This window comes from Coenobita brevimanus, chromosome 92 (assembly GCF_032717465.1).
Source record: "Coenobita brevimanus isolate Jiangsu-jjx chromosome 92, ASM3271746v2, whole genome shotgun sequence".
NCBI classification, from domain to species: domain Eukaryota; kingdom Metazoa; phylum Arthropoda; class Malacostraca; order Decapoda; family Coenobitidae; genus Coenobita; species Coenobita brevimanus.
This window is the reverse complement of record NC_137045.1, coordinates 790,550-802,953: the sequence shown is the minus strand read 5'-3', so window position 1 is coordinate 802,953 and position 12,404 is coordinate 790,550. Positions and strand designations below refer to the sequence as shown.

Sequence of the window (12,404 nt, the reverse complement as noted above, 5' to 3'; positions counted from 1 at the left end):
TTAGGGCGAACTGAGTCGAACAATACAATCTTATGTTAATGTGGCACCACAGTCATCTGAACGTCAACCTGGGCTAAAGCTGCCCTTTTCCTGAGTGTGAATTACTTGGCTGAGGGACAAACAGTTAAAGCGTCAAAATGAACAGAACTGAACAGGCTAAGGGTTTTGTCACAGTGAGTCTGGAATCGGTCTTCCAAATTCTTCCCTGGCCTACACAATCGGTTAACATGCACCAGAACACTGATCATATTCTGGCTTCCACATAAAACTTTAGAGTGCATTTTTTATAGCCATTTATTATTCAAATTACTCTTAACCTTCTCTTGTATGTTATGTAGGCCTGTTTAATATCGACATACTCTGCATCATTAACATACAAGAGGATTATCAGAGAGTGACGCGCAAAAAAAACAAAAAAAAAAAAAACAAGGCTGAGGAAGAAGCGCTACGACATCTATGAACGGAACTAGAAATACGGTCTCGGTGCAACAAGGCGCTTCTCCTTACATCACTTCCTGCATCGTAACACCCACCAAAGCGTCCCCCATGTCCGGTCAGTGTGCCGTTGTGTGTTATTCAATCATTTCCTTCCTCAGTTCAAGAGAGAGCATGATAAGGATAACACCAGCACGCGATAAGGCCGACGTCATAGTTTAACAGCCAATGACTAGCCTCGAAATGCCAGCAGACAGCTAATGACTTCAACAAGGTCACGTATTGTTGTAGATTATCACTGGTGCTACCGGGTGATTCTATTCAGTTTAAGAATGCTTCCCTAGTGACAAAATGGGTAATGAATGCTGTATCTAACCCCTTCAATTCTCAGTGTCTTTCTCAGCTGAATAAAATCGTCTGGAGACAACTGGAATTAAGTAAAAAAAAAAAAAGTAATCTGACTGAAGGTGTTAATGATGACAGTGACTGAATTAAATACACAGTTTCCGCCATTTCCCATGATTCTGAATCACGGATCCAATGAGGTCAGATAAAGGAAATCCCAGACCAGAATTTTTCCACTGATATGGCGTGTGTGAAGATATGAGCCAAGCAGCTCAGTCCCTACAGTCGGGATCAAAATTTCCCTTAAAATATCACCTCTTCTACTTATAACTTCCCTCTGCCTGCTAACAGTCCTAAGATAGACTTGCTATGTTTCCCTACCCCTAGATGATTCTCTGTGATATGTTGGACACGCCCTATATGTGAAGTAAACGCAGAGGAATAGTAGGCACACTCTTGTCCCCGGCTGTATATGTTGGTGCCACCTTCGCTTCACTCAAGATAAGGGCCGGAGTCTCAGCTGTAAATAATAATGAACTGAAGATTTCGTAACACCGCTTCCTTGGTGTCTAATTCTGCACAGTACACCCAAATATCTTTTTTCTGTAACTGATGCACACGATGTCGATATTAAGACGATCTAATTGACAAAGAAGTGAACGCTGGAATATACAAAAATAAATTGCTGAGGAAGACGTACTACGAAGTCTCCAATTCCACCTCGACTACGGCCGTAAGTCTGATTGTGAGTTAAAAAGATACGAAAGACCACGATAAGATAACGAGGACGACGGGGCCAATTCCTGCGTCTGTATCAGTGCCGTGTTGGGGTGGGTGTGGGGAGGTGCTACTTGCCCTTATTAACACAATAATATAGTATTGAAAAAATCCGTATCAGACATACAGAGAAAAGGCACATATCAAGCCGCATTCACCCGCCTCTTATGGTCGGGTCTCCTCCAGTATTTCACTGCAGTTAACGACAGACGATTTTATTCGGCTGAGAGTGAACCATTAAAGACTGAGAGATACCATCACAATTAGCACCATTCGCGGTCGGAACAACTCTAGTGTTATATTTCAGTCAACACCAGATCATTTGGTACAGTTGAGTGGGTCACAGCAGCCGAGAGTGTTGGGGTTTGTTATCATTATTATTATTATTATTTTGTCTCAATAAGTCGGCCTCAACACTACCGCCAAGATGCTAAAAGCTGCTTCGTACCTCAAAATCAAGGTGGAGCTGAAGCCTGTGGTGGATAACTTAGTGTTCAAACTCCACTACCGCTACACCTACATCATCTTTATGACAAGTACAGTCCTCGCCACTCTCTACGACGCCATAGGTTAGTTATCAAGAAAACTGTGCCCTGTTTAACCCCTGGTGGTCCAGTGGGTTAAGGCACTCCAACAGGATGTGGCCCATATAGACGTACAGCCGAAGGGGGGTCAGGGCTTATTGTAAATATACTACTCGGGGACGAGCGACTTGTCACCCTCGCCTTAAATACAGGGACTTAACTGCCTAGCCCCTCGTTCCTACGCTACTGATAGGACAAAAATAATTCTATGATAGACAGAATTAACGTCTTCACCCTGAGTACACTGTTTTCCTCGTTGCTACCAAACGTTTTTCTTCAATGTTATTGATGAGCTTTTGAAGTATAATGGCTAGGGAAGGCATCTAAGCTGAACAAAATTGTCTGAGGATACCAAGAAGAGAATATAACAAGTCACTGGATGGAAGGAGTGAAAGAAATATTGTTCAAGGCGGTGCCACACGATCCGTTTCTCTCGCATGTTTTCCTGGCAGCTCTATCTTGGTGACGTTCTCTTGGCAACTGAAAAAATTATAGAGCACGGATATCTGCAGTCGCGGCGGCTTAGAAAAGTCGCCTGCAACCCCAAGAAACTTTATCGCCAAGATCAAGTTGCCTGGGATAAATTGCAAAAAGAAAAAAAAATGATTAAAAAATAATATGAATGCGTAAAAATTACGTGATTCTGCCTTAATCCTTGCATCCGATGACGTATGTTATAATCAATTCTTGCTAACTTCAGAAGATTTTTTTTTTCAATTAAGGGAAAGACATCAGCTTAAGATGGGATTAATGAAGGCTATGTCTGTGTCGAAAAGCCTCTCCCATGCTAAACAAAATCGTAATGTTGTGGCGATAATAAACTGAGAGAAAGTCACTGGATTCAAGGGGGTAAATCACTACGCAACATTTCCCCCCCTCCTTCACATGGCCACCCTTCCCACCTCAACACTTAACTTCACTACCATCCCTCCGACTTTAATAATCCTTTCAATCCGGTGACGTATTTTCTAGTTTATTCTTGCTACCCGAACGAAACAGCCCCGACTCACATATCCCATCAGTAACACGATGGAAAACAGACAATCGGTGGCGAGAGGTGTGCAAAGCTTGAAAAATCTCTACCGTAATGAAAGAGTAGTGCTGGTCTGTGTACTGATATTGTTATGGATACAGGGAATGTGAATGCCATATTATTAATCTCAGCTACAACTGTTCGTGGGCTGTATGTATGAAAGATTATAACTAATTTTTACGTATGTGTCTCCATAACTTTTAACGATAAACACCGTTCGTTTTGTTTCTCATATTTTGCCACATTATATTAATTGTGGTATGTTTGTAAAGTGTACGACGCCTGTACGAATGAAGACAAATATATATACAAAGAATCTTATACAAAACCCGAGCTTAAGTCAGTTTACACACACGATCCTTGTCTCACCTTCAGGCAACAAGATCGAGTGCATGACCGACGTGGACTCCGACTCCTATAAGGCCGTGGTGAACAGCTTCTGCTTCATCATGGGCACGTTCACGGTGGATCGCCTACACGGGGAGAAGGTCGGCGTGAACGTGGCTCATCCGGGAGTGGGGCCCAGGCAAGACAGCGAACCCATCACCTACCACACCTACTACCAGTGGGTGCCATTCGTCCTATTCGTCCAGGTAGGCCTCATTCTGTGGGTGAAAAAATGAGTAGGTGAATAAAACGACTCCAGCTAATCCTTTGCTTGTAATGCTGACTTATTGGCTTAGCTTTAGGGGGTTCTCTGTGATATTAGTGTCTCTCACTGGGAGATCTGCCTTTCAGTATCTGGGACATATCCAAATCCATGTTTCGCCCTCTGTTATGACGTGGGATAAGAACACTGGATCCAGAAGACAGTTGTAAATCAGACTGGAGGATAATCTGGCATGATGCTCCTTTCGGTTATCTGTTAGGATGCAATGTTCTTAAGCACTGCTAAGTCAAAAGTGGGCTGGTCACATAACTTTATTCGTACCCTTGCTATGATGCACTAGTGGGGGAATCGTGTTGTCTGGTGATGCACTGCAAAGAGAAATGAAGCTGATGTAGGACAAGGAACAGTGTGTATCACTAGACACTCACTACAAACTGGTGAGACCATTATCATAACTTTGTGACTACACTTCCTGTTAGTACACTGTCAATGTATTACACGCTCACTGTCATATGCATATATGAAATTCAGTACATGTAGTGCACCTTTCGCTCCTCACTGGCCAGGGCGTGCTGTTCTACGTGCCGCATTGGTTGTGGAAGGGCTTCGAAGGGGGTCTCTTCAAGGTCGTCATCCAGGACCTCTCCATCAGGGACTACCTCGGTGCAGATCTAAAGAACTTCAAGGGTCGTGAAGAGAGGTAAATCTCCTTTCCTAATATAGGACTAGTGCTTGCCCGCAAAAATTTGCGGAACTAATACCCTTTCCTTCACAAAATGTTTGTGAATACCATTATCTTAGTTTCCATACCGTTACTGAGTCAACATGAACAATTCTGACCAAAAAGTCGAAAAAATGATTATTGCATATTTTCGCGTGTCGCAATTTCCGACAGTTTTGCGCTCTAGCGTCGGGCAAGATCGTCAAAATCTTTAGGGGTATTTTTCTGACACTCCCTGGACTCACCCCGACCTAATGCAAAAAGAATAAGATCGATATCTATTACCATTCTCTTGAAAGAAACGAACAAATCACAGATAAACACACATACACAACTTGCCTTATTATCTGGATGATCAGTTAGCTATCGTTTTACCGTGTGTAATTTTATAGTGGATATAGTGAGATTGCTCTCACTTGTTTTACGCCAGCGCTGCCCCACTAAATTGAGTAAAAGCTCATATATATAAATATAAATATATATATATAGTATATAGATAGATAGATAGATAGATAGATATAGATATATATTATAGTTTTGCTATATGGCGGCAATGATCGCTAACGTTATCCTGCCAATATCAGGTGTTATGATCAATATTCTAATGATAAAATTTCCTGGATGTGTATATTTAAACTTATGGGTTTATATGCCGTATACCACACCTTGACAGACTACAAAGCAAACCAGGTCAAAACATCAAGCCACAACAAACTACTGTACATAAAAAACGACTAAAAGAGCTCCGAGAGTGCAGTAACGCCTTGCCCGAAGTTTGACCTTGACCCACGACCGTGACCTTTGATCCATCTGCTCCAAAATCGAATCACTTCTTCCTACCCTTACAAACAACTGTCATGTTTAATCCACATCAGATTAGGGATTCATGAGAAGACGCCACGCCCTGAACTTTAACCTTGATCCGTGACCCTGACCTTTGACAGATCTGAATATGAGCAAATAAATTTTCCCCAGACCCGTAAAAAATAGTTATTCCAAATCGATTCTGGCGCTCTAAACATTCATACATAAATGCATAGATACATAAATACGCGTAAGAAACGGACTCGATTACAGGAGCTATACATTCGGCGTCGCTAACTATGCATTTTCCTTCCTGATGACAGGTTTGCTGCTTTGTCCAAGTACATAACCGAGCACATGGACGCTTACAAGTCATGGGCATACAAATTCTTCCTCTGTGAGTTCCTGAACCTTGGTGTGGTGGTGGGCATGCTGTTCTTCACCGACTGGTTCCTGGGCGGGGAGTTCCTCACATACGGCGCCAACGTAAGCTGCTCCTTACACTCTTTACATCTGTATAGTTTTTATCCAGAGTTTTCTACCAGTGCTGAGTATTATCTCAAATTGCGGCATTAATGGAGCTGGTGTAACATATCCTGTACAAGTTGTGTTGTCTGGTCGCTGAGTGCATCGTATGCGTGACTCAAGAGTCCGTAATATATATTCACTCAGGTGTTTGAGGTGGTGAGGTTGGACCCTGAGAACCGGACGGACCCGATGGCCTACGTGTTCCCCAGAATGGCCAAGTGCACCTTCAAGAGCTTTGGTGCATCAGGAACCATCCAAGTGCGCGATGTTATGTGTCTCATCGCCACCAACATCATCAACGAAAAGGTATGGTCTGCCGTAACACATGCTATTATAATTGTCACAAGTCCTGACTGTGTACAACGGCTGTCTGGCCTGACAACATTTTTCCAAAGGTCTGGTCTGGTACACCAAATGCTGCTTTAAAATCACAAGTCCTGGCTCAAGTTTATCTTGCCTGCCTATACCCAGAGTGACGCTGTGTTATTGTCCACAGATCTACTTGTTTCTGTGGGTGTGGCTGGTGCTGCTGACCACAGTTACTTCAGCCTGGCTCCTCTACCGCATCCTCACCATCATCTTGCCCTTTTTCAGGCACTTCCTCCTCAAGGTAAGCCGTCGTTTGGTCAGCGTTCCCAGTTTCCCCACTCGCCTTCTTTATCTCAACACTTTTTTTTTTTACCATCTATGTAATACCTCACTATGAAGGTATGATTCATCCTTTGGTGAAAAAAAAAAAAAAAGAACAGAGAGATGATAATAATCATGATCATAATGTACTGCCAAATATACTTTATCCAGACATCCCACAGTGAAGTATTATCCTCAGCATACATAGAACATTTGCTTACTTTGCATTAAAATTCCTTACACCCCATGTCCTGATAATCATGAACTAGAATCTATTATGCCATATATTACAATCTCTCAATCTTTTATACGGTCATCCTACCTAGGCTCGAGTGGACAGCGCCATGCACGCGGACGTAGCCGTGGTTATGCGTCGTGCGTCCCTCTGCGACTGGTTCCTGCTGTACAACCTGGCGAAGAATATGGAGCGCGGTGTGTTCAGCGAGTTCATTCATCACCTCGCCGAAAACCTCAAACACAACACAGACACACTGCCTATGGACGAATACGAGAAGAGGGCCATTTTGTGAGCACCAAGAACGAAAAGGTCGGATGTGTAAAAAGAAATGGTTATATTGTGAACACCGAGGACAAGGGAGCGAAGGTGTGAATAAAGAAGCGAAGGAAATTCAACTCTTTGCATATGACGACAGCATTTTGTAGTTCGTTCTTGCTGCTACTCGGCGACGTTATTCAATTTAGGGAAGCATCTTTGGAGTGGAGGAGTTGATCTAACCCTCCCAGTTTCATAAATCTACCCTAAACTGGATAAAGTGTTCTGGGTATACCAAGAATAAGAAATAAAAGACGGCCATCCTCGCGAATGTATTAAATATATTACCAGCGAAGACAGTGCATATTCTGAGCTGTGATCTCAGTATGAAGGGAGCAATGTCAAAGTTAACGCAGATCAGGGTTGTATTTCTAGTTGGCTAGGGAGTAAAGCCCCTTCCTCAGCGATTTATTTGGGACACTCACCTTAATAATTCTCCGATGCAACCTGTGTTGACATGAAGTAGATAAGCATAAGATATAAGAGCTAGTAAGGTGTGAAACTGAAATGAAATGGAAGAGGAAGAGGTATTACGGAGTGTCTAAGGTCAATCAGAATATGGCCAGTAGTTTCTGAAGGAAGTGCTGAACAGGGATTACCGTTTAGGGAAAGGTCAGCTTATTAAATTCTATAACTGTTACTGCCATTTGTATTTAGCTGAATATAGTGGTTATACTGTGAGGTGAATATGACGTAGTGTAACAATATGTATTCCTCCTCTGGTCCCGTATGTTCACTGATGTAACGATGTACTTAAAATACACACATACAAAGTACAATCACACATATTCATACACTAAAGACATCATGAATCCTAATAAAGTATTTCATAGTAAACACATAAATAAAAAGACTGTTGTACTTCCAGGGTATATGAGCTAATTCACTAACCTATTCTGCTACATTAATCCTGAATCCACAACATATATATTCAGCAGCAAAACGGTAATGGAGTATTTCGAAATGCTTACACCTAAGTATCCCCATCATTATGGTAACTGTAGAGTCGGGGACAAAAGTTCGCCTCATATTTCATCGCTTTTGTTACTCACTTTCCTCCGCTGGCTAACAGTCCTAGGCTACGAGAGGCTACGTATGTTTTTCTGCTAACAGATAACTGCCGGGCCCTCGTCAGGGGCAGGCCCACTATTGCGTTAGTCACTCGTAACCAGGAGAGTCGCTCGTTGTAACAAGGCCAGAACTGAGCCAGACTGGAGCCCCCAAGGCGGCTCCAGCAATCTTCCCTGAATCTAACTGGGTGGTTGACGATAATTCCCATGAATATCAGCTATATTCACAAAGATTCTTAAGATTTTTATAAATACTTAAGTTCTTCATGAATACAAAATCGAATTCATAAATGAGTCATACCCAATTCTTAGGTTTATATTTTATAAATACCTTAAATTCTTCATGAATACGAAGTCATTCATAAAATGATAATTTTTGGATCTTTTTTTTTTTTTTTTTTTTTTGGCTCTCGAGTGTCCAGCAATAAACAGATTGGCTCTTCTAGTTCCCTTTGGTATAATGTGTCAGGGTGGAAAGTCTACCGACATTTCCAAAATGCAAAGTTGACAGCGATATTGTAGATGGACTTTTGCCACCTCATCCTCGTCTCGTGCTGCTCGTGTTCCTGTATATTTGTAATGATGTTTTGTAATTAATAAATATGATACTTGTATGGCTTTAGGTTTCATTTATCCCCCGGTACTAAGTTAAGAAAATCTGTTTGCTGTGAATACAAGAGCACACCACACAGGTCAGGTAAGGGGAGGTGGTCAGGCGTTTAAGGAAGTGGTCTGTTGTCGACAAAAAGGCCGCGAGCTGTATCTCAGTGTGGGTCTGGGAAAGGCCTAACTATCTCACTATTCCTGAAACACTCTTTACTGCAATACCACTCGGCGTGATATAGAGCCTACTATGCTGCTCCGTTAACTGGGTGAAGACAACACAAATGCGGCACCCATCCAAGAACCAAACCTCCACGTTCTTCCTCGCGCCTTGCAGTGGCGAGGCGCTGTCTGTCACTGGGGAGCATTGTTTCACTGCACGAGAGGGCCCTGCAGAGGCGATTGTTTGCCTGTGGTTGATGGGTCTGCTTGGCCAGACAGACTGGGGTTACTCAACAAAAACATCCGATATACCACAAGACCCATGGTGGCATTACATGATCGAAAAGCCTTCAGTCACTTCTTAGGGATCGCATCTATGAAATTAAGGTTAACAAGGGTTTAACTCCGACCAGTGACTGGGAGTTTATTGCTGACATAATGTTACTGAGGACGGAGCGACTGGTCATGCTCGTCTTACACATCTGAACTGAGAAGACTAGTCCCGAGCCCCTACGGTGCCGATGGGGTAATAAAGAGTGAAGCAACAAATCCGAGAAACCTGCTTACACCTGACGTACTACACTGCTGTACAGGATATTATGCATGATGTCCCGTAACCCTGTTTATGTGTTTTCAGTGGCATGTGAACTGGGTCGTCTCTTGTATAATGGTTTGTTGAATGAGATTTTAAAAACTGCTTATCACAAACTTATCGCGGAGATAAGAAGGGTCACGTAAATTTATCACAAACGGAGCGAGCAGCCACATTGAACAAAACCACCGACTGCTGGACGCTAACTGCTACTATCAGTGACGTGATCTTTCATGTTTACTTTTAAAGACATGTTAAGTAGGCTGATTGTTTATCAGTCACGCCTAGCGGATGGAGCAACAAGAAGTAAAGAGTGTAAATGTAAGAAAGTTTAAATCAGCAATATCCAAAAATCATAATCTATATTCAAGATTTGGCTCCGGTACTACATAGCTGTGAACAGGACTATCGCTCTAGTTTTCAGTAGAATAATTGTGAAATTTTGACACATTATTCGGAATAGTTTTTTGGGCTCCCAATATTGCACACAGGTTTTCTAATTAAATCGTTACACTCTCATTGTTGGTTGTAATGAAGTGTATAGATTTGTATGTCCAAAACTTTACACTCCCGCCATTCCAGTGCGTGAGAATTCAGACGTTACAGTCAACATTCATTCTTATCTAAGCTGAATAATAATAATACTAGTAATAATAATAATAATAATAATAATAATAATAGCAATCATCATCATCATTATCATCATCATCATCATCTTGACTCTCTTTCCCACCTAAAGGCATGAGGTAGGATCCAGAAACAAGTAACGAGCAAGTACACAAGTTGGAGCCTTTGCCTAGTGGGAGGAGGTCACACAACCATCCACACATCAAACAGGCTCCCCTGGCTCCACCTCAGAGGCATAACCATTACCAAATAAATAAAAAAACAGATTACATTTTCCCCCCTGTACCTAAATCATGGATGCGTTTAACTTTGCACTGGGAAAGTTGATTAAAGTCCAAACGAAGTATCTGGGGGCAAAAATAGTGCCCCCAGAAGTGTCTGTTGGCCTGCTTCTGTGCAAAGTGTTGTAGTATCTAATGGGTCCAGGCTTCATTCAGGGAAGATATCACTTGTAATACGACTATATCCTCCTCCTCCACCTCTTCCTCTACCTCCTCCTCCTCTTCCTCTACCTCCTCCTCCTCATCATCATCATCAGTATAAAATCCCAAGGATGGACATGGAGACAACAAAGTGGAGATGACGACGGAGGCAGACATCCACATACATAAACGAACTTCAAAATCATGACCAGAACGGCTGACAAAAATGATGACAATGATAACTTTTATATATCACCACAGTACGAGTGCATAAATAACAATGTGCAAAGTTGCCGAATAAGATGCTTCAACATCCTTCCCAGTGTTTGGAGAGAAAAACATCTTGGCGTCAGGGATTGTCATCATCATCATCATCATTATCCTCCAACTCCTCCTCATCATCATCATCATTATTCTCCTCCTCTTCCTCCTCCTCATAATCATAATCATAATCATCAACTAACAGTAGATTCTCAAACTCCAGCATCACCATCTATTCTCCCTCCCTCAAGGTTGTGGTAAAAATGGATATGACTCGACTTGACTGGACCAAAAGGACCAGAGTGGACCTACCTGGCTCTGGATGAACCTCACGGGACCTTGATGGATCTTGGCCGAATTCACCAACCACAAATCCAAGTTGCTGATAATTCAGTAATGATGGAATATAACGGGTCATTTCTTGCACTCTTGTCCTAAAGGTTATCTGATGCGACGCAGGTACACACCCTTCACCTCCCCTCCGAATATGACAAACACTTGCTGAACACTGTTTATATTACCACACCAGCTGTGCCTAATGACGTATTTTGTATTTCATATTGCTGACCGCAGACTGCTTTACACAGTTTAGGTGCGACTTTACGAAACCGAAAGGTTAGAGGTCATCTGTTGTCTAAAATGACGCGAAGTCCAGCCCAGGCTGGGGCAGGGAACAGGCTGAAGGACTGAATTTCGTTAAAGCAGACTGCGCTGATCTTCCAAAAGACAAGACTCATCGATATATATAAAAGCACTCCCGTTAAAGCCAATGCACTGTCCTGAATGAGACAACCCTACCATGTATTTCATATGGACGGTGGGTATTAATGCCGGAGTGGTGACATTTGATGGCGTCTCCACGTAAAATGGACTGCTGGACCTCAGGAAATGGGCTGTTAGGCCCATACCCAGAGTCGGAAAAAAATAATAACTTTTTACCTACAATAGTGTTCTAAGCTGAGTAAAGTTGTCTGGAGAAAAAATTAAATATACATAATCCACTGACATTAATTAATTATGTGAGAGAGGAGGGAGACAACATACCCGTACGTATTGATTTTGGTATGCTTGAGGTTTGCTGCAGGAGTTAACCCTTTCAATACCTTGCCATATTTTTCATGTAATTCATGCAGTCACCAGATGATCTGATTCAGCTCCGGAGAGAATTTTCGATGTGGTGGGATTAGACACAACTCTCTCGAACTCCTCTGCTGCCAGTGGGCTATTAAAAGCTGAATGTAATAGTCAAGTAGCAGCAAGAATAAACTATACAAATACAGCATGGTACTGAGAGGGTTGATGAGGCTAGGCTTTCTAATGAACCCTCTGAAACCTTACATTTGAGACACCTTTTGCACCAAGTAAAAATATATATATATATATATAGGGAGAGAGTAGACTCCTGCAGGGGTAACAACGTATTAATACAGAACTATAACTCTTAAAACACACACTTTTTTTTTTTTAAGGGCGAATCCTATTAGCTGTATATCACCTGTAGCAGGTTCAGGTACACAGGTAACTATATGGAGGAGAGACGCACCGAGATAAAGGACTAAGATCAACATATCGCTACAGCACGTAAAGATGTTCCGATTAAGATGTCTGATTAGATTAAATCTCAGCCAAGGCAGTCGATGGACAGCT

At 42.2% G+C, this 12,404-nt stretch overlaps 1 protein-coding gene across 1 annotated transcript; it reads left to right on the top strand.

Annotated features, from left to right (window-relative positions):
* Positions 1–1,984: 1,984 nt before the first annotated feature.
* LOC145412058 (innexin inx2-like) lies at positions 1,985–12,316 on the top strand. The gene is made up of 8 exons (XM_080281976.1): positions 1,985–2,126; positions 3,550–3,767; positions 4,351–4,484; positions 5,633–5,795; positions 5,982–6,143; positions 6,334–6,447; positions 6,794–6,993; positions 12,262–12,316. The coding sequence occupies exons 1-8, from the start codon at positions 1,985–1,987 to the stop codon at positions 12,314–12,316; spliced, it is 1,188 nt and encodes a 395-aa protein (XP_080138102.1).
* Positions 12,317–12,404: the final 88 nt, after the last annotated feature.

Coding starts and splice junctions, on each gene's coding strand:
- LOC145412058 (XM_080281976.1), top strand. CDS start 1,985: ATGCTAAAAGCTGCTTCGTACCTCAAAATCAAGGTGGAGCTGAAGCCT. Junction 4,485..5,632: donor TTCAAGGGTCGTGAAGAGAG/GTAAATCTCCTT, acceptor TCCTGATGACAG/GTTTGCTGCTTTGTCCAAGT. Junction 6,448..6,793: donor TCAGGCACTTCCTCCTCAAG/GTAAGCCGTCGT, acceptor CATCCTACCTAG/GCTCGAGTGGACAGCGCCAT.